The sequence below is a fragment of the Chanodichthys erythropterus genome, chromosome 14 (assembly GCF_024489055.1).
Source record: "Chanodichthys erythropterus isolate Z2021 chromosome 14, ASM2448905v1, whole genome shotgun sequence".
Classification (NCBI taxonomy): domain Eukaryota; kingdom Metazoa; phylum Chordata; class Actinopteri; order Cypriniformes; family Xenocyprididae; genus Chanodichthys; species Chanodichthys erythropterus.
This window is the reverse complement of record NC_090234.1, coordinates 39,437,347-39,465,171: the sequence shown is the minus strand read 5'-3', so window position 1 is coordinate 39,465,171 and position 27,825 is coordinate 39,437,347. Positions and strand designations below refer to the sequence as shown.

Here is a 27,825-nt window from a genome sequence, read left to right as displayed (position 1 = left end):
TGCTGACCGCTGGCTACATCCACACAGTCATCACTTGTGTAAGTGGAGCTTCTTCTCTCAGTGCTGTAGAATAGAGCTGCTCCTGTGTAACCGTCTTCCAAGCTATATGCTACCGACTTTACCAGCTTCATCTTCAATTTGAACAGTGAACCCCTCATGCAGGTCCCACCACTACCCATTACCTCAGCACAGGCCAGCACACACTGGAGCTCTGTATCATAATATCCGATACAAATAAGAACCAATGAGCAACTGATGTGCGTGGAACCTGGAGACTGTAATATTCAAACAAAAAAAACATGCATTGCTTTTTTTCAGCTCAAATGAATTTTCACAATGCATGTCTTGTCTGTAAGGTATTATTTATTCACATGGATGCCCAAGATGATCTTTTTAAAATCCCAGTTTAAAACATGTTCTTTGCCCAGGTCAGGCTCATACATATTTTTAAAGTATTACATATATATATATATATATATATATATATATATATATATATATATATATATATATATATATATATACAGGAATTAATTTAATGATGGTTATACCCTTTTAGAGTTCAGTAAAAACTATGAAAGTACCCTTCACAGTTTTTTTTTAATTATTGTTGTCGTAAATATACATGTATACACACAAATATAAATATCATGAATATGGAGAGTAATTACATTTAATAAGTAAAAAATGTGATGTTTTTAAATGACAAGACACAGTCTTGAGGGGCTAAATGGGTCACATGATAACAAAATGGCTTCCAGCATGTTTGTTCCACCACAAAGTTGTACAAAGTAGCGTTTTAAAATATTAATAATAATTTTAAAACAACTTATTTTTAAGATAACATCTTTGCCAAACTATTAATGCAAACGTTTTTCTTTTATTAAGAAGTTCAGCCTTTTCTCTTATTTACAGTCTATTACTTTAAGCACCACTTTGACTTTTAATGGATCTATGTAATTTAGAATAACTTAATAGATCAGAAAAAATCACTTTGACTCAAGCAACATCGTTACACCTGTCACCAAAACTGAACTGTCTGAACAAACGGATCTGTTCTGATCAATAAATGATCAATCATTCAAACGAATGCGCCAGGTTAGTCTATGTGTGTTTCCTTAAGCGTATCAGCGTTATAAACAGGTAGGGGAGGGCAACAGTTGCTCACGTTTGTTTGAGGAGCAGCCAGGCTCGTTCTCTATTTGTGGATCTATGAATGGGAGAGTCTGAGTCCACAGTTCTTCCCCGAGACTTGTGTTTGCCCAGCCAGGCGCTGTGAAGCGTTAAAGGGAGCCGGTGGGTATACGACGCACCCAATGTGACCCATGGGGAGGAGTGGCAGCTAGGCAGGGATAGAGAGGGGCAAAAAACTGGCAGGGTGCGGTCTCAGTGCGCCGGGCAACTCAGATCAGTTGACGTGCGCCAAAGGACGTGCTCATTCAAAGACAGCAGCCGCAGCAGTCTCTCTGACAGCTCTCCCAGTGTGCGACGGAGTCACCCTGTATCTCTCTCCTAGAATCTGTTAGATAAATAAATGGACTTGCCTGCTCACTCTCATTTCGGTGATTTTCTCGAGAGACCAACGTTTCGCATTCTATGGGCACTAAACATTTGGTATCACTGGATCTTTTCTCCGGCGTCTCTCCATGACAGCCTCTGCGTAAAGCGACTTTTACGCACGGACGATGGCGAGGATAAGGGTGATAAAGAAGTAGAGGTTTTGTCCTCCCCATATTTTACCCCGTGGGGGGGAATAAGGATCTCGCGGGGGGTAGTTTCTCATTGAACGGCGTGCTGTGCCACCGTACCACTCCGTGTCGGAGTGTCCGGCGGGTTGGGGTGGAATGCGTCTCCCCGTGGTGTTTGGGCTCCTCGTCGGCTGCGCCCTGATTTTCGCACCTGTTAACGAGGGCTGTGGGCCGGGGAGGGGACATGGGAAAAGGCGGCCTCCAAAGAAACTGACACCCCTTAATTACAAGCAGTTTAGTCCAAACGTAGCCGAAAAGACACTGGGAGCCAGTGGGAGACACGATGGCAAAATCACCAGGAACTCGGAGCGCTTTAAAGATCTCACACCGAACTACAACCCCGATATCATCTTCAAAGATGAGGAGAACACAGGTGCGGATCGACTCATGACGCAGGTGAGCGACACTTGGATAATGCAGCTGGAATGAATTCAGTTATCTGCCCATTAGAAACACACTCAAAGCTTTTGATTCGATTGCGAGCACATTAAACCTGTTGTTTAGCGGTGTGCCCTTTGCTCAGTCCCACCGACGCGCTCTTATCGATCTTCACAGCTTTCAGAGGAATTGATTGCTGACAGCGGTTTGTTACTTGGAATCACTTCTTTGATGGTTCTCGGGTTCAGCAAAGAATCGTGTGTTTTTAAAACAAACGGTTTTATGTGTGCTTGAGTTTGGTAATTAAAATGGTAATTAATAAAAGTTATGTATGTTGCATTAAAGGTTCTTAGCATAGGTTTTGGTTAATTTAATAAAGCAGAAAATAGATTGTTTACTAAATGACTAAAGTATAGAAAAGTTGTTTGTAGAACTTGGACCTGTCAAAAACTTATGTTCTTGCGCTCTTCGCTTTTACGCAATGAGCTTTTTTTTTTTTTTTTTTTTTTTGCATGCATGCATGCATGCAAACGATATAGAAATAATGTTTGATGTCATACTTTACCAGCTTAAATAAGTGAATCAATCCTATAACACCAGCAAGAAAACTTAATTAGAACACATTTCATATGTTAACCCACTCTAAAAAGAATATTGAATATAAGTTGACTTATTAGACATAAATGGAAATAGCTTCTAAATAAGTAACCTTTCCATTTAGTGTGTAGTATATAAATAAAACATAAATGACTCATGGATTTGAACTTATGACTCTTATTTCCTCTCCAAATCATGGAAGAGATATTGCCTGAAATTGTGGTTAGTTACAGTATATCTGTGCTTTGGCAACTTGTTTCCATGCTGAAATTTGAATTTGCTGTTAAAAGCAAATTTGTCTTGAGTATTCTAAATGGTGGTGAATGTGGTTTGGTTAAATGAGTAAAAGTGAATCACTCAACATTTTGGACACATTTTGTACCTTGGTCGTTGAAAAATACCTGTGGTATGGTAAAAATAAGTCAGTATGTATTTGTGGTTTGAAGCATCACTCAGTTCTTCTCCTCGTGATTCAATAATTTGTCATTATGTAATGCTTTACGTGGGCGCTTTTGAAAACAAAATCTTCAGGCATAAAATAGAGGTGCCTGGGTTAAAAACAAAAACTGTCTGACATGTTAATGTGGAAAAAGTAGGACTACAGAAACTCTAATATAAGCACAAATGCTAATTTATTCAGGAAAGCAAACCTATTAATTGCTGGAAAGAGTACAATTGAAAGAAGACACAACAAAGAGGAAGTTAAATACTCATGATGATATCTAAAAAGTTACTTAAAAGATGCATCTTTATGTAAATAAGATTTAGAGATAAGCCTGTTGATTTACATAATATTTGTGGTGTTATATCCATACACTTCACCTTGCTTAAGAGGTCATTCAAAGTATCGTTTGCAGGGCTGTGAATAACGTGTTCTATTTTTACAGAAGTCAGTGTCCTTTGTATCAGTTCTGCCTCTCTTTTGCCTTGCCCTGTGATGTATGTTTTTTGTCATTCAGTCTGTTTGCCCTTTGGAGTTATAACTTGTCTTGTTTGCGTATTTCTTGCAAAACTCTGGAGAAGGCAAGGCATCATCTTCCACGTGTGTAACCCAGGTCTAAACATCTTTCCTTGTTGCATTCACAGCGCTGTAAAGATAAGCTGAACTCTCTGGCTATCTCAGTGATGAACATGTGGCCCGGGGTGAAGCTCAGGGTGACCGAGGGTTGGGATGAAGACGGCAATCACTTTGAAGATTCACTGCATTACGAAGGAAGAGCTGTCGATATCACCACCTCTGATCGAGACCGTAATAAATATGGCATGTTGGCACGTCTAGCGGTGGAGGCCGGGTTTGATTGGGTCTACTATGAGTCCAAAGCTCACATCCACTGCAGCGTCAAGTCAGGTAGGGCTGAGACTACGTAAATCACTCTGTTTATTTACATAACAACTATACGCCACTTAACTATATCTATAAGATGTAGATACGCTCTTAAAAATAACAGTTCTTTATTGGCATTTATGGTTCCATGAAGAACCATCAATGGAAACTTGCACTGCAAAAAAGGTCCTTTATAGAGGAAAAGGTTCTTTAGATTATTAAAACGTTCTTCACACTAAGAAAAAACGGTTCTTTTACTGAAAGGTTCTTTGGGGAACCAAAAATGGTTCTTCTATGGCATCAACTTCCTTTTGGAACCTTTATTTTTAAGAGTGTCGAATAATATAATGTCACATTCAGCCATGGACTTTAGTAGTTTACATTAATAAATTAGCAATAGTGAAAGCCATTTAACTAGTGTTTCCCATCACCATATCTAACAGGTTAAACTTGGAATATGACATTTTCTTGAAACAGGTTTATGACTGATGGTAGAAAAGCGTCCAATCTGATCTATGTAGTTTGAACCAAAAAGACTCCAGACTGAAAGGTTCATATGCGTTCAGTGTGCAGTTAAAACAGGTGTGTCCTACTGTGGTTAAGTTGGTCAGTTCTCATTAACTTGGGTGAGATAAGTGGTAGACCTGGGATGAAGGTAACAACAGGTAACAGACCACATCATTAAACCTTAAACACCTGCCTCTACCTGAGTCACCAGAGACCAAATTACTGGCCAGACAACCAGGAAAGTAAAAGTGCACCCATTCAGTATTTTATTGTCTCTTCTGGCAGGATTCACTTTTGACCTGCATTATAATTTTTCATGGTAAAAAATACCTATTTCACAGCAGATCAGGCTGTTCTCATTGAAGAATCTGGGGCTTTTTAACTTATTTTACATTAATTTTAAGTTATTTTACAAAATTCCACATTTTTTTCCTACAAAGTGCGTGCAGAAAATGGGGAAAAAAAATCTGTAGATTCAGTTTGGGCCTGGCTTTAACCCAGATTTATGGCCAAAAGTGTCAGGTTTTTTTCCTTTTTTTTCTGTAGAGTATTTCACCACTGCTAGAGAGGAATGGGACCTGTGTGTGGACATTTGTGAGGCACTTCTGTTATCTGTCTGATAGAGCATGCAAACACAAGCAAGACCTGTTGTCTGCTTATGCCTTATCAAAGTCCTCTATAGGTGTGTTCTTAAGCTGGCTTCTGCCAGATTTCAGGAACTGACCTCAGTGTAAACATAATAAATTTATATATATATATATGAAGACTTCAGATGCAAAAGCCTCTAAGTGCCGTCTGAAATTTTCTTCTAAAATGAGCATTATTATCAAGCTTGTATGTGTAGGTTCAGTAATTCCACTTTAATGGCAATTAATAGGTCATTTTCATTGCCATTAAAGTCAAATAACTGAAAATGAACATACAAGCTTGAAAAAAATACTTATTTTAGAAGAAAATTTCAGATGGCACTTAGAGGTTTCATATATATATATATATATATATATATATATATATATATAAGTGCATAGGGGTAAAAATGTATGCGTGTATATGAAAGAGAGAGAATATCCTTAAGAAGTAGGGCTGGCTGCTAAAGTGCTGTGAGATGATTAACCAACTCCTTTGTTTTCCAGACGGCAACTCTGTTGTCCCCTTTCTCAGATCTCTTATCTCAGCCTGTCTTATCACCTGGCCTTGGTACTTACCTTTCCCAAATATTTGTGTAAGACTCAACGGAGACTTGAGACTTAATTCCGGATTTTGCGTTGCATACGTGGCTCCAGACCCCAGTCGCTTCTTTCGGAACGGGAGTCATAGAGAGCCAAGATTCAATCAAATGGTTATTTATTAGCTTTTATTGCATTTTTACCCACTGACCGGTGTCGTGCGAAAAGAAAAAACTAATTAGCTTGAATGGTGGCGCTTGAAATGTTTGCCTGCGCACGGCAGGTTATTTTGCCACTGCAACTTTCAGTTTGATTGGATTTTTATGGGTTTACAATGAGTGCGGGAGTGTGTTTGTGCTTGGGTGTGTGTGTTTTAAAGATTGAAGATTAATCTGAAGAAGGCATTGTGCCATTTAAACAATCCTAACGCAATCTTTAATGAACACATGACCTCTGGAATTGTTTTAGGCTACTGTGCACATAAGCTGTCAAGGAGCTGCAGTAGAAAAGAATGGCAATTTTATTGCTCATTTCAATCATTATATTCTCTCTGTCCATTCCAGAGAACTCTGTGGCTGCTAAAACCGGCGGTTGTTTTCCCGCATCAGCGCTCGTCACCGTTGAGGACGGAAGCGTGAAGACCATGGACAGCTTACAGCCTGGAGAGAAAGTACTCGCTTCATCAGAAAGCGACGGCAGTGGGAAACTCATCTACAGCGAAGTAATCGCCTTCCTGGACCGCGATCCTTCTGTAGAGAAGCAGTTCTTCACCATCGAGACGGACTCGGGTGCTAAACTGAGCTTGACCGCGGCCCATCTCCTGTTCGTATCGGAAGGGAACTGCTCAGGGCCTGTAGTCAGTGCAGAGCTGAAATCTGTATTTGCTAGTGACGTGCTTCCGGGTCAGTGTGTGGTGTCCGCACGAGGAGCAGGACAGCAGGGATATCTCTCCCGGGTCACTAGGATCCAAATACAGGAGGACAAGGGGGTTTTCGCTCCACTTACCCGCCATGGCACAGTGGTGGTCAATAATGTCGTCTCCTCCTGCTACGCGGCAGTGGACCGGCACTGGCTGGCTCACTGGGCTTTTGGCCCACTCAGGGTACTTTATAACTGGGGAGGGCCAGTTAGGCATCAGGCTGTGGGGATACACTGGTATTCCTCACTGCTGCACTGGGTTGGGACTCATGTGCTGGATCCAACACACTTCCATCCTTGGAGCATGATGGACAATGATAGATGAAAACAAGCAGAAGGAATGAGAATGTCACTAGATGAAGTTTTGGAAGGACCTTAAAAAGAGAATGAAGTGAAGAAAGTTGAAAATCATTTATGACCCTGAATAGACTCAGAAGGATGCAGCTATTCTGTGGGTTGACCCTCAATTGAGGAAGTGGTCACTGACGTGACAAAATTGATCTTAAAAACCCATATTTAACACTTTTCAATGGGTTTTCTATACTGCCTACACTGGAACATTATCACGAATATACCAAGACGCACACATCTACTCAGAATCTCCTATTCAGTCTTTTTCTCTTGTTTACACACATACACATTCACTAAACATATCGTTATAGCCGTTGAAGGGAGGAAACTAGATGAATTTGCTTAACTCAGGTATGCAGTGACTCAACCACAGGCGATCAGACCGACGTGGCCTGATAAGGTTTGAGACGGAGGAGGAAGTTGTGTTAGAAAAGGAATGAGATTGGAAGGTATACACACAAACACACCCACTTTACAACTAGGCCTTTAAAACTTAAGGAAAATACTTTCAGGTCCAGAGCAGTTCATAATAACTGTTTTGCATTCATTCATATGGTCAGTTACATGTTTCTCACTGTAAAGGTAGAGGTTTCTTTCCCAACTTAATCAAGTATTTAATGGTCATATTGTACACTGTATTTCTCCATCTAGCATACATAAGGGTTTTGAGTACTTTTATAAAGGCTTCATTCAAAGAAATTAAGAGTTTACTCTGTGCAATGTGTAGCAATGTTCTATGCCAGTTTATGTAGTCCTTATGTGTGCTTTATGCAGTAATACTCAATTTCCCATACAACTTACTGTATTTATCTGTTTTGTGGCATTATTTACATTTTACTTAAAGATGTCAGAAATTATATAATATTTGTAAAACTATTTAAAGATCTATTTTTCAGAATTAAAGATTACAGAAATATCTGCCTTTGTCTTTTTTTTAGTCTCTTGACAAAATGTTTCTGCTCTCAGAAGTAAATAACTTTGTGCTGCAATGGGGAACTTTGAGTCAAAAAACACTGTGTTCATAGAAGACACTAAACATAATACAATTTATAAAAAGCAAACCAATAAAAGACAAGTTAAATACAATTTGAAAATTAAAATAAAAGATGGTCTGAGCTGCAAAAATTCAGCCACTGCCAACACCAGCGTCCTTGTCAGGTAATAAACTAGACATCTCTGGTACTGTCACTAGCACGTCTTCCACCGCTGGGCTTCTGCAGGCACAGAAGGGGACGGTTCTGAAGCCGGTCAGCTCCAGCACTTTCCTCACAGGTGGAGGCGGGTCATACACTGCGTCTGGACTTAGGCTGTAACCCTGCTGCTGATCAGCGAGAGACAGAATCTTCTTTGTGCCTTCATGTCGCATCAGTCCCCTCTCAGACAAAGTCCCTGAATGCCAGAAATCATATACATTAAATCAAGAGGTTTATTTTTTGTGCTGATTGCGTACACGCATTAAATTGATCAGAAGTCACAGTAAAGATATTTATGATGTTGGAAAAGATTTCTATTTCAAAGTTTTTAAAATTTTAAAAATGTAATAAAAAGGTATCAAAGTTTCTTTTTTCAACACTGATAATAATAAGAAATATATCTTGAGCACCAAATATTTCTGATGGATCATGTGACACTGAAGACTGAAAATTCAGCTTTGACATCACAGGAATAAATAGAATTTTAAAGGTGCCCTAGATTCAAAAATGTAATTTACCTCGGCATAGTTAAATAACAAGAGTTCAGTACATGGAAATGACATACAGTGAGTCTCAAACTCCATTATTTCCTCCTTCTTATATAAATCTCATTTGTTTAAAAGACCTCAGAAGAACAGGCGAATCTCAACATAACACAGACTGTTACGTAACAGTCGGGATCATTAATATGTACGCCCCCAATATTTGCATATGCCAGCTCATGTTCCCAACATTATGAAAGGCATTAGACAAGGGCAGAACGTCTGGATCTGTGCACAGCTGAATCATCAGACTAGGTAAGCAAGCAAGGACAATAGTGAAAAATGGCAGATGGAGCAATAATAACTGACATGATCCATGATATCATGATATTTTTAGTGATATTTGTAAATTGTTTTTCTAAATGTTTCGTTAGCATGTTGTTAATGTACTGTTAAATGTGGTTAAAGTTACCATCGTTTCTTACTGTATTCACGGAGACAAGAGCCGTCGCCTTTTTTATTTTTAAACACTTGCAGTCTGTGTAATTCATAAACACAACTTCATTCTTTATAAATCTCTCCAACAGTGTAGCATTAGCCGTTAGTCATGGAACACTATCAAACTCGTTCAGAATCAAATGTAAACATCCAAATAAATACCATACTTACACGATTAGACATGCTGCATGATGAACTTGTAAAGATCCATTTTGAGGGTTATATGTTTGAACTTTTTTTATGTTGTTTAAGGTCAGCACGATAGGCAGTTAAAAAAATGTATTAAAAAAAAATCTATGGGGTATTTTGAGCTGAAACTTCACAGACACATTCAGGGGACACCTTAGACTTATATTACATCTTTTAAAAAAAGTTCTAGGGCACCTTCAAATTTTATATCAAGAGAACATTTTAAATTGTAATAATATTTGACAATATTACTTTTCTGACTAGGGGTGTAACGGTTCAAATTACTCACAGTTCGGTTTTTAATCACGGTTTTAGGGTCATGGCTTTGCCACATGCTATGTTCAGAAGAAAAAATTAAGAAAATAAGAACAAAAATAATCAAACTACAAACAACAGCACAAATAAACACAGATAAAAAATAAAATAAACAGTGCTTTTCAGGTTATTCAGGTAAAGAAAGTGAATAATCAAATGTAAAATAACATTGCATATAATCTTCACTGTCTAAATAAAATAAAGATGAATCATTATTAAAGTTACAAAAGCTATTCAGTCAAGAGCAGTGAGTGATTTCCTTGTCTTTTGTTTGATTAACACTAAACACAGAAGGCAGGAATATTAGGCTGCTTTCACTTTAAGACATAATGCACGGATCCAGTACACTGATACTGATACACATTGTTGTCTTTTTCTCGACTGTTTACGTTCACTTAAGACATAACCTACTATGTTTGCTAGGATACTTGAAGGGTATGTTGACTAAATTTTTGTGTGAATTTGTCCAAACTCAGTATTTGCGCGCTGTCTGAGAAGCAAGTTCTTGAATGTTTAAATTAGCAAGGCTTAAATGAGTTTAGTTTAAACACAGATAGCAACGTGTGCTGTTCAGGTCTCACCTGCATACGGAACTCCTATTGAACAAAGTTTACAGAGAGTGACTGCTCTGTTCACATTTTTTGTAATCATCGTTGTTGTAATGTATTGGGAAGCCAGAATGCATATCTATCAACAGATATACATTAGCCGAACTCTGTCTGTTTTAGGCATTGTTATTCTCAACAAACCATATTATAGATGCATTGTGTGTGCTGAACCATGGGTGGAGAACGGTACGGTTTGATTTTTTTTTATCTAGAACCATTGCACCCCTAGTCCTTACTGTGTTTTTGATCAAATAAACACAGCCTTGGTGAGCTTAAAGGTGCCATCTAATGTTTTTTTACAAGATGTAATATAAGTCTAAGGTGTCCCCTGAATGTGTCTGTGAAGTTTCAGCTCAAAATACCCCACAGATTTTTTTTGAACTGCCTATTTTGGGGCATCATTAACTATGCACCGATTCATGCTGCGACCCCTTTATTTCCTTACCCCTTTAAGTTCATACAGCTAATATAACCCTCGAAATGGATCTTTACAAGATGTTCATCATGCAGCATGTCTAATCACGTAAGTATGGTATTTATTTGGATGTTTACATTGATTCTGAATGAGTTTGATAGTGCTCTGTGGCTAAAGCTAACATTACACACTGTTTGAGAGATTTATAAAGAATGAAGTTGTGTTTATGAATTATACAGACTGCAAGTGTTTAAAAATGAAAATAGCGACGGCTCTTGTCTCCGTGAATACAGTAAGAAACGATGGTAACTTTAACCACATTTAACAGTACATTAGCAACATGCTAACGAAACATTTAGAAAGACAATTTACAAATATCACTAAAACTATCATGATATCATGGATCATGTCAGTTATTATCGCTCCATCTGCCATTTTTCGCTATTGTCCTTGCTTGCTTACCTAGTCTGATGATTCAGCTGTGCACAGCTCCAGACGTTAATACTGGCTGCCCTTGTCTAATGCCTCGAACATGGGCTGGCATATGCAAATATTGGGGGCGTACATATTAATGATCCCGACTGTTACGTAACAGTTGGTGTTATGTTGAGATTTGCCTGTTCTTCTGAGGTCTTTTAAACAAATGAGATTTATATAAGAAGGAGGAAACAATGGAGTTTGAGACTCACTGTATGTCATTTCCATGTACTGAACTCTTGTTATTTGACTATGCCGAGGTAAATTCAATTTTTAATTCTAGGGCACCTTTAAGAGACTTCCAAAAACATTACAAAATCTTACCAACCCCGAACTTTTGAATGGTAGTGCATTTCTCTGTTGTTTTACCTGAAACAGTGTGCTCTAGAAGAAAAGCCAAAACCCCCACAAAGAAAACCGGCAAGGTTAAAAGAGACTGAAGAAGAACGTCAACACTGGCTACACCTGAACACAAGAAGAAGAAAATTCGTACAATTAAATGCACTCATGTCCAAATCAACAAATGAAAATTTCTACACTACTACAATTCTAAAAATCTACACTCCTCACATTAAGAGAAAATACACTCTTGTAGTATTAGTACCTGTTTGTATAAAACTGTAGTGAAGTCTAAACCAGCGTGGCAGTGCCAATGACATGAACATTGTGAAGCCGATGTTGAAAATGTTGCGTCCTGAGTCCACGTCGGCATGTTGGAAATAAGTTATGCCTGTTGCTACAGCAAGTGCGTAGGTCACACTGAGCACAGCACCTGAAAAAACACGAGCACAAGCAAACATTCAGCCCATGGTTTTCAAGCCATATGGAGTCAGAAAGCTATTAAAGTCTCCTACTATGCTTTTTTAAAGGTTTCTAATTTTGGAGGTCTACAGTAGGTTTACTGTACATGCATCCAAGGTAAAAAAAAAAAAAAAAAAAACATTAATTTTCTCATAATATACAATGTAGCATCACCTCTTTTTTCACAGTGTGATAAAGGATCCGGTCTCTCTACTCTGCTCTGATTGGTCAGATGGCCCAGTCTGTTGTGATTGGTCTACCATGTACAGTGTGTGTCAGAAACTAAACGCCCATTACCATATCTGAATATCTGCTCTTCTCGACATGTTGACAACACAAACCAAACTCTTCCAGGCCTCAGATACAACTACATGCGAGTAGACATTGTTGGTGGGCAGCCAATGAAGACCATTGGCTGGCATTATGCAAATCTGTTACAATCCTATGTAGGTTTGTGCAGGAACAAAGGCTGAAATTACCGACGACTCGTTTCAGACAGTTCAGAATCGGTTCTTTCTTTTGGGAGACAATAACTCCAGACCTTTTACATTCACAATAGCTATATTACACACTATATGAAAGGTAATATACGAAAAAAGCACAATAGAATGAAACAACTGTAGTAGGTTGACCTGATTGTTACCAGTAACATATAATATTTAAGTGAGTAAACAATAAATGAATAATCACCATGTATGGCCAGAGGGACAGAGCAGAGCATCTGAGCTAATTGAGGAGACACACCCAGAATTAATAACAACACCCCAGCGATCTGCACCGTGCTCCGGGACCCAGACTGTGAGATACAGTAAGAGAGAGAAAAAGCATCATTAAGGATAATGAAAAGATGTTGTAATAAACAGCAAAATCATTTTAGATAAACTGAGCGATCACAATACCAGAGTGACATGCATCAATAGTCTCTTACCTGGCTGAGGCCAATAACACATGCATTAGGCACACTGCTGCACAGTCCTACTGGCGCCCCCATCAGGCCAGCGATCACACTTCCGATGCCATCCACACACAGGCCCCTGTTACAGGCATGTGCTGGGGGCACAGGAGCCTTCAGGAGCCGAGCTGCCATCATGTACACAGCCAGAGAGCTAATGCTGGCAGACAGGCCTCCAGCCACTCCTGCTGCAATGCTATTTCCAGACAGCAGAGGGAGTGCTGAGGCTGAAAGTATACAAGAAACAACTGAAGAAAAAGGAACATTTTGAACACATGATAAAGTTTATTACTGGTTCTCTGCTAATACTGGGAAGAAGAAGAAGAAAAAAAACATCTTTCATATTACCAAGAAGAGGAAAGTCCAGCCAGGGTACAGAATCATTAGGAAAGACAAAGTCTGATGAATGTGGACTGTTGGTGGACTGAATGAAGGTGGCGTTTCTCTTTGTTGAGAGCATCTGGGTCAGAGAGTTAAGGTGGACATGACCCCACCGCACCAGGGCGGCACAAACGGCCCAGCTCACCATCACAGATATGAGGACCTACACAGGATGAACACAAAGAGCAGGAACAATATACTAGGAACCTAACAGTATTTAGACCCATTAGTGCATGAATGTCATTGATTTACATACATAGACTAAAAAAAGACCAGATGGTTCAAATTAATTGCAAAAATGGCTGTAGTGAAGTTCTGAAAAAAAGTCATCATTTATTTGCATCATTTAATTTTATATCTAATGCAATGTATATACACTACAGTTTAAAAGATCAGTAAGAATTTTAAAATAAAGCTCTTTATGCTCACCATATGCTCACTTTATGCTCAAATACAGCCTTACAATTTAAGGCTGTATTTATTTGATGAAACTACAGTAAAGATAGTAATTGTGAAATATTATTACAATTTAAATTTAATTTAAAATATTTGAATATATTTTTAAAAGTAATTAATTCCTGTAATGGGAAAGCTGAATTTTAAGCATTGTGACTCCAGTCTTCAGAGTCACATGACCCCTGGTGAGAAATAATTTTTAAATGTGCTGATTTGATTAGATTTTTTTTTTTTTTTTTTTTTTTTTTTTTTGGAAACCGTGGCTGTTTTTTCTGGATTCTTTGATGACAAGTTGAAAAGAACAGAATTGATTTGAAATTGAAATATTTTGAAATTCATTTTGATCAATTTAATGCATCCTTGCTGAATAAAAGTATTAATTTCCTTTAAAAATCTTACTGACCCCAAACTTTTGAATGGTAGTGTAAATCTGTTTTATATTCTATACTGTACATTTCTTAAATATATTACAATCTTAAAAACAAATCAAGTATTAATCTAAGATTCTGATACATTTTAGCGCTTATATTTATGAATTAACATTAATTCATCAAACTGGATCTTACAATTCACACATTTTTAGGTGTGCTGCACACACACATCCCTGCATTAATAGATTTACACAGACTCGGAAGAGAATAATATCTAGACAGTCAGAGACTGTCTAGTACAGCGGAGGAAAACCAATAAGAATTTCCCAAAAGCAAGATTCCAATACAGAGCTTCCCATCACTCATAAAAAGCCTCAAACTGTTTCCCATAACCTTTGACGACATTCAGCCTCATATTAAATTAAGAACATTTTAGCCAAAGATCACTGTAACACAACGCACATCTTCGGTGGGAAACTTTGCCCAGATCAATGATATAATCTTCTTACAGGCAAAACATCAATCTAATATACAGCAGGTTAAAAGCGGTAAAAGAGCTTGACAACCCGTGCAACAGGAAATCCCATATATCATGAGTGAAGGTGTCTGTGTTGGACTAATTTAGGAAATAAAAGTAAACTTCTCTTTTGTGGAAAGTCACACAACTTTAAAAGTGAAGAAACACTTGCAATTTAAAGTCTTAAGTCGATGCTAGTTGCTGAAAGTCAGAGCTAAGTTTAATTTCCTATAAAATTGCACAGACTCAGACTTTTTAGTATCAGACTATGAATGTATCCAGTCACAGTATATCAAACATGTTTGATATTTTGAACCAATTTTAGAGCAATGTTTTCATTTGTAATGCCCAGTTTTTCTATGTAACCATTTTACAATGTCACCAAATGTATGATGCCTAGTGTTTTCAAATCTGTTCAGATTTTAAATGTCTTGTAGTGCATTCCAGCCTTAAAGGTGCAGTAAGCAATTTCTGAGAAACGCTGTTGAAAGTTGAGCCGAATGCTACAACATACTTGTAGCCAATTAGCAGCAGGGGGCGTGTCCATTCATGATGGGGGAGGAGAGAGTGAGCAAGAGGGAGATTTGAAGAAAGACTGTAGAAAGAGAGATGACATTACAAAAGAAAAAAAGTCAGAGGAATATCATTGGAAAAAGAAGGGTTATGATCAGGCAAGAACTTTAGGACCCGCGTTAAAGGGATAGTTCACCCAAAAATGAATATTTAATTATCCCATGATTTACTCACACTCATGCCATCCTAGGTGTATATGACTATCTTCTTTCAGACGAACACAATCAGAGATATTTTTAAAAATATCTTTGCTCTTTCAAGCTTTTTTATGGTAGTGAAGTGGGTGGGGGGGGGTCATTCAGATTTTGAAGCCCAAAAAAAATTCATCCATCAACTATAAAAATAATCCATATGGCTCCAGGGCCCGGTTTTTCAAAAGGTTTAATCCGGATAAAATTGATCCGGATTTAGTAATCCTTTTTTTGCGATCCGTGATCACGTAATCCATCTTACTTTTGGAGCCAGTTTTTTAAAGCAACATCGGATTGGATCAGTCTGATCCGGATAGGAACTTTTCAGGATCACCAAATCTGGATTTCCAGTGCTCTACGGAGGCCCTGAAGGGACATGTTGATAGAAAGAATATTTGTTTTGAATTAAATATATTTTTGTTGGATATTTACAGCTGTTTAGGAATTGTTTTATGGCACCAAAATTTTTTTTTACTTTAGAGTAGGTTACCGAAAGGCTAAATATGTAGACTAATGTCTGCATTTAATTTATTACTTTAACAGTTAAACTAATCAAGAGCAAGATAAAAATGTGTATGTATATTACATGATAAAAATGTTGTATTTTTTGACTAGTTTTAAAGTTTTACTACATTTTCCTCCTGGAATCCACCTTGAAATCCTACCCCCTGTTGGGATCAGGATAATCCTGTTTTTTTGGATCAAAGTGATCCAAATCCTACAAAAAAGTTCTGAAAAACCCCAACTAAAGGTTTGATCCGGATCAAAACCAAGATTGGATTACGTGATCTAATCCGATTATGTAATCCGTTTTTTCTTTTGAAAAACACATTTTCAAGATTTGATCCAATCCGTTATCCAAAATCCTAGTGGATTACTTTTGAAAAACCAGGCCCAGGGGGTTAATAAAACTTTATAAATTCAAATAACTAGCTTCTGGCGGACGACCGTACGCATATGGCGCAAGTCGCCATGAGTAACCCCTGACGCGATGTATGACGTATGATGTAGGAGTTCAAACAAATACGGCTGGGCAACAAAATCAAACTCCTCTTTTCATATATATCGAAATCCTCCAACATTTCTCTTTAAAAATGATCATTTTAGACTTCTAATTCGTGACCGGGGATTTGTTTTGCACTTTTCTCTGCGCTCCCCCCCACAACCATTATAAAGCTTGGAGAAGCAAGGATATTTTAAAGGATTAGTTTACTTTCAAATAAAAATGTTCCTGATAATTTACTCACCCCCATGTCATCCAATATGTTCATGTCTTTCTTTTCTTCAGTCGAAAAGAAATGAAGGTTTCTGATGAAAACATTCCAGGATTATTCTCCTTATAGTGGACTTCAATGGCCTCCAAACAGTTGAAGGTCAAAATTACAGTTTCAATGCAGCTTCAAAGGGCTTTAAATGATACCAAAGAAGGAATAAGAGTCTTATCTAGCGAAACGATCGGTCATTTTCTAAAAAAATACAACTGTATATGCTTTATAAACACAAATAATCGCATTGTACGTGATTCCACCATTCCGCTTTCCGTATTCTTCAAAAAGCTCACGCTGTATGTCCTACGCATTTCCCTATTCTACTTACGGAACGAACGCGGCGCCAGTTTCATTTTGACCGATCGTTTCGCTAGATAAGACCCTTATTCCTCATCTGGTATCATTTAAAGCCCTTTGAAGCTGCACTGAAACTGTCATTTTGACCTTCAACCGTTTGGCCCTCATTGAAGTCCACTATAAGGAGAAAAATCCTTGAATGTTCTCATCAAAAACCTTCATTTCTTTTCGACTGAAGAAAAGAAAGACATGAACATCTTGGATGACATGGGGGTGAGTAAATTATCAGGAAATTTTAATTTGAAAGTGAACTAATGTTTTACTCTAATTGTGTTTGTCTGAAAGAAGATAGTTACCTATGAGTAAATCATGTAATAATTTTCATTTTTGGGTGAACTAACCCTAGAAAAGCTTTCCAGTGCTGCGAAAGCGGGAAGGCCTGAAAATGGACGCTGAGGTTGTGTTGTTTCTGCTCCATAAGTGAGTAACACTGGTTTTGCTATGTTTCACAGAACAAAATAAGCTGTTGTTGTAGTGTTAGCTGTAGTAACAGGACAGTTTTGAGTGTCATTGTATGTCTGGAGTTGCTGTGCTGATGGCAACTAGATTCTTCATGAAGCATTATTTTGCTTCAATTCTGCTATGATAAAGAGGCATCCACTCTTGCATTGCATGTTCATGCATTTTGGGGGCGGAGCAATGAAGCGAAGGGCATGTTTGTTTGGGTTGATTTCAAATATCAACGATGTTTCTCAGAAATTGCTTACTGCACCTTTAAGTCATCCTGAATTTGAGCAGCATCCCTTGATGTTACTCACAGAGAGTCTCCTGGAGACAGAGAACGCAGACAGCCGCAGAAACACGTGCAGATGCTGAGAGAGGAGGACTAGAAGAACAACTGCCCTAAAAAAAGAAAGAGAAAGAAATTTGCATTTAGAGTGCTCTGTGTATGTATGTGTAGTTTCACAATGAGTTGCAACTATTCCTTGAATTATTATCACTACAGGCTATTTCAGTTACTAAAATAAAATGGCTACAAATTAAAAACATTATACACTGCTATTTCTTTCCTACAGTATGTACTAACATTTAAATGTTATTACATTGTACTTGTAATTACAGCTGTAATTATTTTCTGTAATTGCATCTATAATTACACTGTTGACCTTCTCTTACACCTTAACCGACCTTTAAACCTACACATACCACCAAACTTGTCCATAAACTAACCCGTTTCCCACCTCAATAGCAGCAAAAGTGTTTTGCAATACAACATGAACACAATAAGTGGATTGTACTGAACAGTTTCTCTTTTTTTGATGTAAGTACATAAAATGTGACTGAGAAGTGAGAACACAATATGAAAGAGCTCAGAAAAGTGTGTCCTTACAGTGCAGCCATGCCCCAGTGGTCAGAACAAAGCAGCGCTGCTTCTCTGTAGATGGAAAAACCCAAGATGCAAAGGACAGGGGCCAGAACTAATGGTCTACAACGTCCCAGTGCAAACCCACTCAGACCAGTCAAACCCATGGCTAACTGCACAATACCTGAAACCAGAGTCATGCCTCTCAGCTGCACACACACACCAACACACACAGAAAGAGTGCACTGTAAATATAATTATATATACGGACAAGCACTGACAAACACATACAAATGAAGATAATAAATATGAAACTATCAAGATGAAATAAAATAACAATTTTGATGTGCCATTTTGGAAAGTGGAAGCGGACGTTACTATGCACTTCGGCAGAACAATGTGACAATGGAGGGTGGTCTGAATGTTCAGCACCACGGACAGCACTGTGCTCTACCTCTCTTATTGGGTGTGCTGGGGCCACAGGCTCCTCTGCTTCAATACACTGCCCCCTACAGGCCACAGGAGTCCCTACCACACAATACAATCAAAATCAGATTTCAGAATCAGAAACTACAACAACAACAGTACACAGATAGTAAAACAAAGATACGTGAAATATATATATATATATACACACAGTCAAACCAAAAAAATATTCAGACATTTTTTTATATTTTTGATTATATATTTGATATTTTTACTAGTGGGTGCAGGACACTATAGTTCATTTATGTAAGTGAGGATATCAAAATAAAGTAAGCTGTGACATTTTATACCCAAAAATTCTTCAGACAGTGGACTACCAGTAAATCTGATAAAAATTGGAACCAACAATTATTCAGACACTTTGACCTGACCATGTTTTGATTACGTGTTATCTGACATAATGAAGATTTTTTTGACAGTTTAACTCTAAGATCTTGTCATATTTTATTACCATTTTTATTAAACTATAGTGAATAATGAATGCTAAGGTGTCTGAATAAATTTTGGTTTGACACATATATATATATATATATACACAGTGACATGAAAAAGTATGTGAACCACTTGCAGAATCTGTGAAAATGTGAATAATTTTAATAAAATAAGTGAGATCATACAAAATACATGTCATTTTTTATTTAGTACTGAACTGAGTAAGATATTTTGCATAAAAGATGTCTACGTTTAGTTCAAAAGACAAAACAATAGCTGAATTTATTAAAATAACCCCATTCAAAAGTTTGTGAACCATTGATTCTCAATACTGTGTGTGGTTACCTGATGATCCACGACTGTTTTTATGTTTTGTGATGGTTGTTCATGAGTCTCTTGTTTGTTCTGAGCAGTTAAACTGAGCTCTGTTCTTCAGAAAAATCCTCCAGCTCCTGCAGATTCATCAGTTTTCAAGCATTTTTGCATATTTGAACCCTTTCCAGCAGTGACTGTATGAATTTGAGATCCGTCTTTTCACACTGAGGACGGTTGAGGGACTCAAACTGAACTATTAAAAAGGTTCAAACATTCACTGATGCTCCAGAAGGAAAGAAGATGCATTAAGAGCCGGGGGGTGAAAACTTTTGAATTTAAATATCAAGGTAAATTGTACTTAAGTTTCTTCTAGGAAACATGCAAGTATCTTGCAAGTAAAACAACGATATTTAAATATAATAAGAAAAATTGTGACATCTTCATCCTGTTCAAAAGTTTTCACACCCCGACTCTTAATGCATCGTGTTTCCTTCTGGAGCATCAGTGAATGTTTGAACCTTTTTTAGTTCAGTTTGAGTCCCTCAACCGTCCTCAGTGTGAAAAGATGAATCTCAAAATCATAATCACTGCTGGAAAGGGTTCAAATATGCAAAAATGCTTGAAAACTGATGAATCTGCAGGAGCTGGAGGATTTTTCTGAAGAACAGAGCTCAGTTTAACTGCTCAGGACAAACAAGAGACTCATGAACAACCATCACAAAACATAAAAACAGTCGTGGATCATCAGGTAACCACACACAGTACTGAGAATTAAGGGTTCACATACTTATGAATGGGGTTATTTTAATAAATTCAGCTATTGTTTTGTCTTTTGAACTAAACGTAGACATCTTTTATGCAAAATATCTTACTCAGGACAGTACTTAACAAAAAATAACATGCACTTTTTATGATCTCACTTATTTTATTAAAATTATTCACATTTTCACAGATTCTGCAAGTGGTTCACATACTTTTTCATGCCACTCTATATATATGCCACTAATATATACACAGGTTTTACACAGATATTAAGCATGGAAACTGTTTTTAACATTGATGATAATCAGAAATGCTTCTTGAGATTGTCTTCATTTTAATTGATTAATGGTACCATTCTGACCTGACTGAGCAGAAAGCAGGGCTAGGGCAGGGATCAGAAAGTCCAAAGATGGAGCCTGAATCAATGGCAAACTGAGAACAGAGGAAACATTGGACTTAACCCCATAGATTGTTTTGTACTTTAGTACAACTCTATCAACTTGCATGGAAAGCAATGAGGGTAAATGTAACCTTACCGTGATCCGATCCAGCTCTGCAGTAGTGTAGATATACCTGAGTAAAAGAGCACATGGGCCACTATTCTGTCCTTGTCTACTTCCTGAATCAGTGCACTCACAACCATCGCACACACAGAGGACAGTACCAACACATGCTGCATGGAGACAGGGAACAAAACAGACTTTTACACTTGTTTTTGCTGTGTTCACAAAGTTTGCTCTGAGAACTTTACATTTCCGTATGACTTTGAGTTTTCAGCATTTGTATAATATAAAATTAAGTTCTCGAATTACTAAAAGAGCTCAAGGATGACTGCAGGTTTAACAACTATTTTGTTCATCTACACACGGATTAAAGTGCATGCTTTTATTGTACTCTATGTGTTTTATGATTTTATCAACTTGTAAAAGAGATAAATAAAATTTAAAAATACTTACTTGCAGTGCAAAGGCAATATTCAGCAACAATGAGGGACTGTGATCCACATCTAGGCTTTCCATTCTTCCAAGCTTTTCTGGGTCCAAAGGTTTCTCTTTACATGTAAACAGTTTCTTACATCTATCAGTCCTAACCATTGTTTCTGACTTTCTTTTCCTCCTTCGTATTTCCTTAAAATGCTATTTGGTCCGTCACTGTTTACAATGTTAGCTAAATTCTTTCTCCTCTTGTGTCTCTGTTTCCTCCTCATATGGTGGCCTTTGACTCAGTTATGCAACGTGTAGTTTTTCATCAGCATTACTTCTTTCAATCATTATCTTCCTATTGACTTAAAATAACAATGGATTATTGCACCAGCTTTGCTTGGGAAGCTGATATGACCTCTGGAGAAATTTGTGATTATGCTTGCCACAGTAAGTCCACTGTTAAACATACCCTTGTGAAAAAGAAGTGTGCTTAATTGTATTGAACATGCATTTGTATTGTACTTCTTTAAAAACTGTACTTGCAGATAATATAATATTAATAAAATAAAAGGCCATTTGTATGTACTTAAAGTGAGTAGACTCACTGTGTTTTGTAACAAACTTAAAGGGATAGTTCACCCAAAAATGAAAATTATCAGATGATTTACTCACCCTCAAGCCATCCTAGGTGTATATGACTATCTTCTTTCAGCCAAACACAAAGTTATATAAAAAAAAATCCTTACTCCTCCAAGCTTTATAATGGTTGTGAAGGGGGGCCACATTTTGAAGCCAAAAAAACAAAACAAATGCACCCATCCATCATAAAAGTAATCCATATGGCTCCAGGGGGTACTGAAGCGAAGCAAAGTGATGGATTTTTTGTAAGTAAAATATCCACATTTAAAACTTTATTAACTATAATAACTAGCTTCCAGCAGACGGCTATATGCCTCAATTTGCGGCAGAAGAGTGACCTCTGACCCGACACATGACGCAATAATGAATGAGGATAGAGCAATACAAAACACCGGTCACGAGTTAGAAGAATAAAATGAGAAATTTTAATGGTGCCCTAGAATGAAAAATTGAATTTACCTTGGCATAGTTAAATAACAAGAGTTCAGTATATGGGAATGACATACAGTGAGTCTCAAACTCCATTGTTTCCTCCTCCTTATATAAATCTCATTTGTTTAAAAGACCTCTGAAGAACAGGCGAATCTCAACATAACATCGACTGTTACGTAATAGTCGGGGTGTACGCCCCCAATATTTGAATATGCCAGCTCATGTTCAAGGCATTACACAGGGGCAGCCAGTATTAACATCTGGATCTGTGCACAGCTGAATCATCAGACTAGGTAAACAAGCAAGAACAATAGTGAAAAATGACAGATGGAGCGATAATAACTGACATGATCCATGATATCATGATATTTTTAGTGATATTTGTAAATTGTCTTTCTAAATGTTTTGTTAGCATGTTACTAATGTACTGTTAAATGTGGTTAAAGTTACCATTGTTTCTTACTGTATTCACGAAGACAAGAGAGCTGTCACTATTTTCATTTTTAAACACTTGCAGTCTGTATAATTCATAAACACAACTTCATTCCAACAGTGTGTAATGTTAGCTTTAGCTACGGAGCACTATCAAACTCATTCAGAATCAAATGTAAACATCCAAATAAATACCATACTCACATGATCCGAAGCATGCATGCAGTATGCATGACAAAACATTTTGTAAAGATCCATTTGAGGGTTATATTAGCTGTGTGAACTTTATGCACTGTTTTATAGTCGCAAGCTCGGGGGCGGGGAGCGCGAGGATTTAAAGGGGCCGCAGCCTGAACTGGCGCATATTTAATGATGCCCCAAAATAGGCAGTTAAAAAAATTAATTAAAAAAAATCTATGGGGTATTTTAAGCTGAAACTTCAGACACGTTCAGGGGACACATTAGACTTATGTTACATCTTGTGAAAAAATGTTCTAGGGCACCTTTAAAGAGAAATGTCAGAAGATTTTGATCTAAGAGAAGAGGAGCTTGAGTTGCCCGCAAGAGGCGTCTAAGCTTATGATACTCCTACGATCCTGCAACATACATCGCGTCAGGGGTTCCTCATTTGGTGCAAGTCGACTTGCGCATTCTGTGTACGCTCATCCACCGGAAGCTAGTTATTTGAATTTATAATGTTTTAAATATGGATATTTTTCTTACAAAAACCCATTGCTTTGCTTCAAAAGGCCATTATTAGTGGATGAATTTTATGGACTTCAGAATCTGCCCCCCCCTTCATTACCATTATAAAGCTCGGAAGAGCCAGGATATTTTAATATAACTCTGATTGTGTTCATCTGAAAGAACACAATCAGATGTATATAAGTCATATACACCTAGGATGGCTTAAGGGTGAGTAAATAATGGGATCATTTTTGGGTGAACTAAATCTTTAAGTACACTTTTAAAAAGTGCACTTTGTAATAATGTCATCTTAAAAGTTTTACTTTAAAGTACATTTTGAACCTTACAGAAGTGCACTTATTTTGTTGTGTTGACATACTAAAGCACATGTAAAGTAAAAAAAAAAAAAAAAGGTTTTGTATAATCTATAATCTATATTTGTGGACACAACAGTGGAAAAATGACAGGATTAAATCCATGTTTATTAGCATTGGTGAGTCAGCAGGATACAGGACTGTAGAATGATACACTCATGGCTTATAGTGGCGTAAAGTGACTCTGGTTTCCCAGGCCACCTCAGCAAGAAAACATCAAGTCACTACACACAGACACACTGCTCATGGATTGAAGCATGCCTCTTTCACATTCACACTAATTACAGATATAGATATGTTCAGAGAATTTGTATCTTTAGTGACGAAACCCAACAAAACTACACAATGTTCACGGCTACAAATGCAACAACGCTAGCAAATATCGTAACTGCGCTCAAATACAGTAGGAGGAAGTCTTTGTCCAGTCATTCTGGGGACTTTCGATTTAATTAATAGCTTGAGCGAGAGGTCATTAAAGATGCATTGGCAGCTTAAATAACTCAGTAATCAGTCTCTAAACAGATCACATTAATTTCTCAGTACAGGGTACAAAAAGCAAACACACACACACACTTGCTTCAAAACTGGTGAAGCGTGGCAAGAACTCCCTCGAAAGCTTGGGTCACATGACACGTCCAATTAGAGAGAGATCAGGAGCAACAAACAAACCAAACAAAAAGCAAACAAGTTCTCATTCAGCACAACAGATGGCTGGAGAATCAATATCTCTGCCATACCAACTTGAGTTCGGTTCTTATTAAAGTTCATAACCTCAGATACACTAAACCTGTTCTGCTCTTGTTTGCTATGGGATGGATGGTAAATTCTGATCAGACATGAAAAGACCGAGAAAGACCTCAGTTATAAGCCAGTGATCATGGCACATAGAATCATTTTAACTCTCATTTGTCGCACAGTGTACAAAAATAAAACTATAAATACAGTGTAAGAGGACTGAAGTCATATTATGCATATTCTGAGTCACTTTTGAATGTTGCACTGTATTAAAACTCACACAAGTGAGCGTTAATATCCACACTTTGCCATTGCCCAATATCTCCGATATGTCTATGAATAAGTTAATAAAGAATTAAAAATCTGTGTAGAGCTTATTGCATTACATGTTAAGAAATTCTCCTTCATGGAGTATAAACTGCATTTTACTAAATGACCGAGACAAATTATGTGTATATGACTCTCTTTGCACAGTGAAGTATTAGTCAAATGTCAATATCGGAAATGTCTTTATCAAAAACATCTGTGGATAGTAATATCGCATATACAGTAAAGCTAAGAGTCAGAAATAGCACACAGGTTCATTAACATACAACCTGAGCAAGAGTCCCGGGTTAAATACATCAGCCTCATTAATGTCGACATTAACTGCATATGGAACGAGTGCATATGGTTTTTGTTTCTTAATGAGATGGACAAAATACTCCTTTGACTATATTAGTCTGTTTTATTTTTTACTTTTGAGTGTGTTCCTGATTTAAACATGCAGAAATGGTGCTGGTAGATCTTTGACAGAGCAGTCAAACAATTACCCAGCAAACAGGGAACGTTCTCACAATTTTGGCTAACGTTCTGGAAGGTTCTTTCAAAGTTATGAACAAACGTTCTTCCATTAGCGTTAACAAATTTTTTCAAAGTTTTCTGGTGTTTAATAATGTTCTCAAAAAGTTAGCACAAAAACATTATTTTCAGTTTTCAGTATTTATGTTTCAGTCGGATGTTCGTCTAATGTTTTTTAAATGGTATACTTGTTACTTTTGAATGTTCTGAAATGTTCCCATAACGTTTCCCACAATGTTCCCTTAACGTTGGCATAACCAACGTAAAAAAAAAATAAAAAAAATAAATAAAAACATTTTAAACATTCAGAGAGCATTCAAATATAACATTTTTAGAACTTAATGGGAACATTAGCAAAACATTCTTGTAAGCAGGGACTTCACCATTTAAAAAGAAATACTGTTTGTTTCCATCTGAGACATAATTATATTACATGCAGCTCAAATAGTGCTCGGTATCAGACTATAGAGACTATTTTCTCTCATCTTTCAGGTATGAGACTTTAAAACTTTTTCACTCAAAATAGGACAATGGTTAAGAGTGGCTAGTCTAAAAACATTTACAGCAAGAACTTACTTTGGGTATGTTACTCCCTCAATTAGAAAAGGAAAACCTACTACCACTTATTTTGTCAAAGGTTGATTCAATTGTCTTATACTTATAGCACGAGTCATGAAGAGGACAGCCAAAACAACGCAAAGACTAACCTGTCAACAACTTCCACCAACATAACCAGCAGATTGCCTGTGGCTATGCATTTGTTGATGTAGTACAGTTTTTCTTGTCTGTTTTTTCAAAGGAAGCAAAAAGGAGTAATATAGAAGGGGCAACAGTGTCACAAATCAAGCTGATCACAGGCGCTCACATCCTCTGAGTGAAGTTTTCAGGGAAGACTCCCTTTTTCCCAAGATCTTTATGCTGAATCCAGTCAGACTCTTTGACTCCCATCAACCACCCTTCATCCTGTGAGCACACAAAGTCAGTTAGGTGATCTTAACTAACACCAGAGAGATCTCTTGGGTAAGAGATATACAACTATACAAACCTGCTCATCTGGATTTTCGAAGTTCACTACCAGCACCACATCTCCTGCCTTCAACTCCAACTCATCGGAGTCATTGGCATTGTAGTCGTGCATTGCTTTCACCTACATTCACGCAAATACATGAATCACTTCTTCTGCTTAAAATTCTAATTAACAGACCTTTGTTAGTTAAATGAAAACATGTTTTTTGCACTCACTTTGAACAGGAAGGCTACTGGCATCTCTACACTCTCTGTGGTCTCTGTGGTCGCTACCGCAGTCTGGAAGCAAAGACTTATATTTATACTTTTTAATGCATTGTATGAATTATTAGCATTAAAACTAGAAAAGGTGCTCCACTTAGTGCCTGCCATGCTGAAGAGACCCTAATGTACCATTTCATGTCGTTAGGTCAGATGGTGGAGTTTGCAGCTACTCCTTTCGGCCACCAGAGGGAGCCCTCACCTGATTATCAGCATGCACTACTGTTCAAAAGATTGGGGTTGAAAAGATTTTTTTGTTTTAGCTACATTTTTGGCCATTTTTTATTTAGATAGGACAGTAGAAGGACAGACAGGAAATCATGGGAGACGAGAAAGGGGAATCGGACTGGGAAAGGAACTCAAGCTGAGCTTGTGTTGTCACCCAAAGTGTTGGAACACTTTCCACATGGCTGTTTCTGACAGAAAGATTTTTTAATGTTTTTGAAAGAAGGCCCACCAAGGCTGCATTTATTTGATCAAAAACACAGTAATATTGTGAAATATTATTACAATTTGAAATAACTGTTCTCTATTTAAATATACTTTAAATGGTAATTTATTAATGTACTGGCAAAGCTGAATTATCAGCAGCCATTACTCAAGTCTTGCTTCTTCAAAAATCATTCTAATATATATGTTGCTAAAGAAACATTTCTTATTATAGTCAATGTTTAAAGGGGACCTTTTATGCCCCTTTTCACAAGATGTAATATAAGTCTCTGGTGTCCCCAGAATGTGTCTGTGAAGTTTCAGCTCAAAATACCCCACGGATCATTTATTATAGCTTGTCAAATTTGCCCCTATTTGGATGAGAGCAAAAATACGCCATTTTTTGTATGTCCCTTTAAATGCAAATGAGCTGCTGCTCCTGGCCACTTTCCAGAAGAGGGCGGAGCTTTAACAGCTCAAGCTTCGGTTGCTCAACAACAAAAAAGCTGGAGAATCTCACGCAGCCAAAATGACGACTGTCAGTAACAGTGTTCAGCCTTCATTGTTCAAACTGGAGTCGGACACTGATGAGAGACTCAAGGCAGGAACACACCAAGCTGACGCCGACGAACTAGTGGCGACAAAAGCAGACTGCGGGGTTGGCTCACGTCGGCAGCATCTGTGTCTAAAGTTGCCCTGACACACCAAACCGACGC

General features: G+C 37.6%; 3 protein-coding genes across 5 annotated transcripts in view; 1 reads left to right on the top strand and 2 right to left on the bottom strand.

Annotated features, from left to right (window-relative positions):
- The first annotated feature begins 1,246 nt into the window (after nt 1-1,246).
- Nucleotides 1,247-7,890, top strand: ihha (Indian hedgehog signaling molecule a). The gene is made up of 3 exons (XM_067409873.1): nt 1,247-2,144; nt 3,810-4,071; nt 6,284-7,890. The coding sequence occupies exons 1-3, from the start codon at nt 1,845-1,847 to the stop codon at nt 6,961-6,963; spliced, it is 1,242 nt and encodes a 413-aa protein (XP_067265974.1). The 5' UTR covers nt 1,247-1,844; the 3' UTR covers nt 6,964-7,890.
- Nucleotides 7,891-8,091: 201 nt separating this feature from the next.
- Nucleotides 8,092-21,527, bottom strand: slc23a3 (solute carrier family 23 member 3). Its single transcript, XM_067409872.1, has 12 exons — nt 21,288-21,527; nt 20,868-21,004; nt 20,693-20,763; nt 18,791-18,864; nt 18,364-18,545; nt 17,792-17,876; nt 13,268-13,463; nt 12,896-13,146; nt 12,658-12,763; nt 11,771-11,938; nt 11,536-11,631; nt 8,092-8,378 (listed from the first exon to the last, which is right to left on the bottom strand). Exons 1-12 carry the CDS (start codon nt 21,423-21,425, stop codon nt 8,116-8,118), a joined length of 1,767 nt encoding a protein of 588 aa, XP_067265973.1. The 5' UTR covers nt 21,426-21,527; the 3' UTR covers nt 8,092-8,115.
- Nucleotides 21,528-23,949: 2,422 nt separating this feature from the next.
- The window catches only part of LOC137036114 (myc box-dependent-interacting protein 1), a 33,756-nt gene continuing 29,880 nt past the window's right edge, over nt 23,950-27,825 (bottom strand). For all 3 annotated transcript variants that reach the window (XM_067410094.1, XM_067410093.1, XM_067410092.1), the window contains 3 exons: nt 26,636-26,698; nt 26,439-26,540; nt 23,950-26,356 (listed from right to left, as the gene is read on the bottom strand). In XM_067410094.1, the coding sequence (XP_067266195.1) occupies nt 26,255-26,356; nt 26,439-26,540; nt 26,636-26,698 (267 nt within the window). In that variant the 3' untranslated portion in view covers nt 23,950-26,254. The remainder of the gene's footprint in view (nt 26,357-26,438; nt 26,541-26,635; nt 26,699-27,825) is intronic.

Bases quoted from the DNA above. Each gene is read 5' to 3' on its own strand.
- ihha (XM_067409873.1), top strand. From the start codon at position 1,845: ATGCGTCTCCCCGTGGTGTTTGGGCTCCTCGTCGGCTGCGCCCTGATT. The intron at 2,145-3,809 runs GTGAGCGACACT...TTGCATTCACAG, and splicing joins CGGATCGACTCATGACGCAG to CGCTGTAAAGATAAGCTGAA. The intron at 4,072-6,283 runs GTAGGGCTGAGA...TGTCCATTCCAG, and splicing joins CCACTGCAGCGTCAAGTCAG to AGAACTCTGTGGCTGCTAAA.
- slc23a3 (XM_067409872.1), bottom strand. From the start codon at position 21,425: ATGGTTAGGACTGATAGATGTAAGAAACTGTTTACATGTAAAGAGAAA. The intron at 13,464-17,791 runs GTGAGTAACATC...CATCCTGTGTAG, and splicing joins CTGTCTCCAGGAGACTCTCT to GTCCTCATATCTGTGATGGT. The intron at 11,632-11,770 runs GTACTAATACTA...TCTTGTGTTCAG, and splicing joins CTACAGTTTTATACAAACAG to GTGTAGCCAGTGTTGACGTT.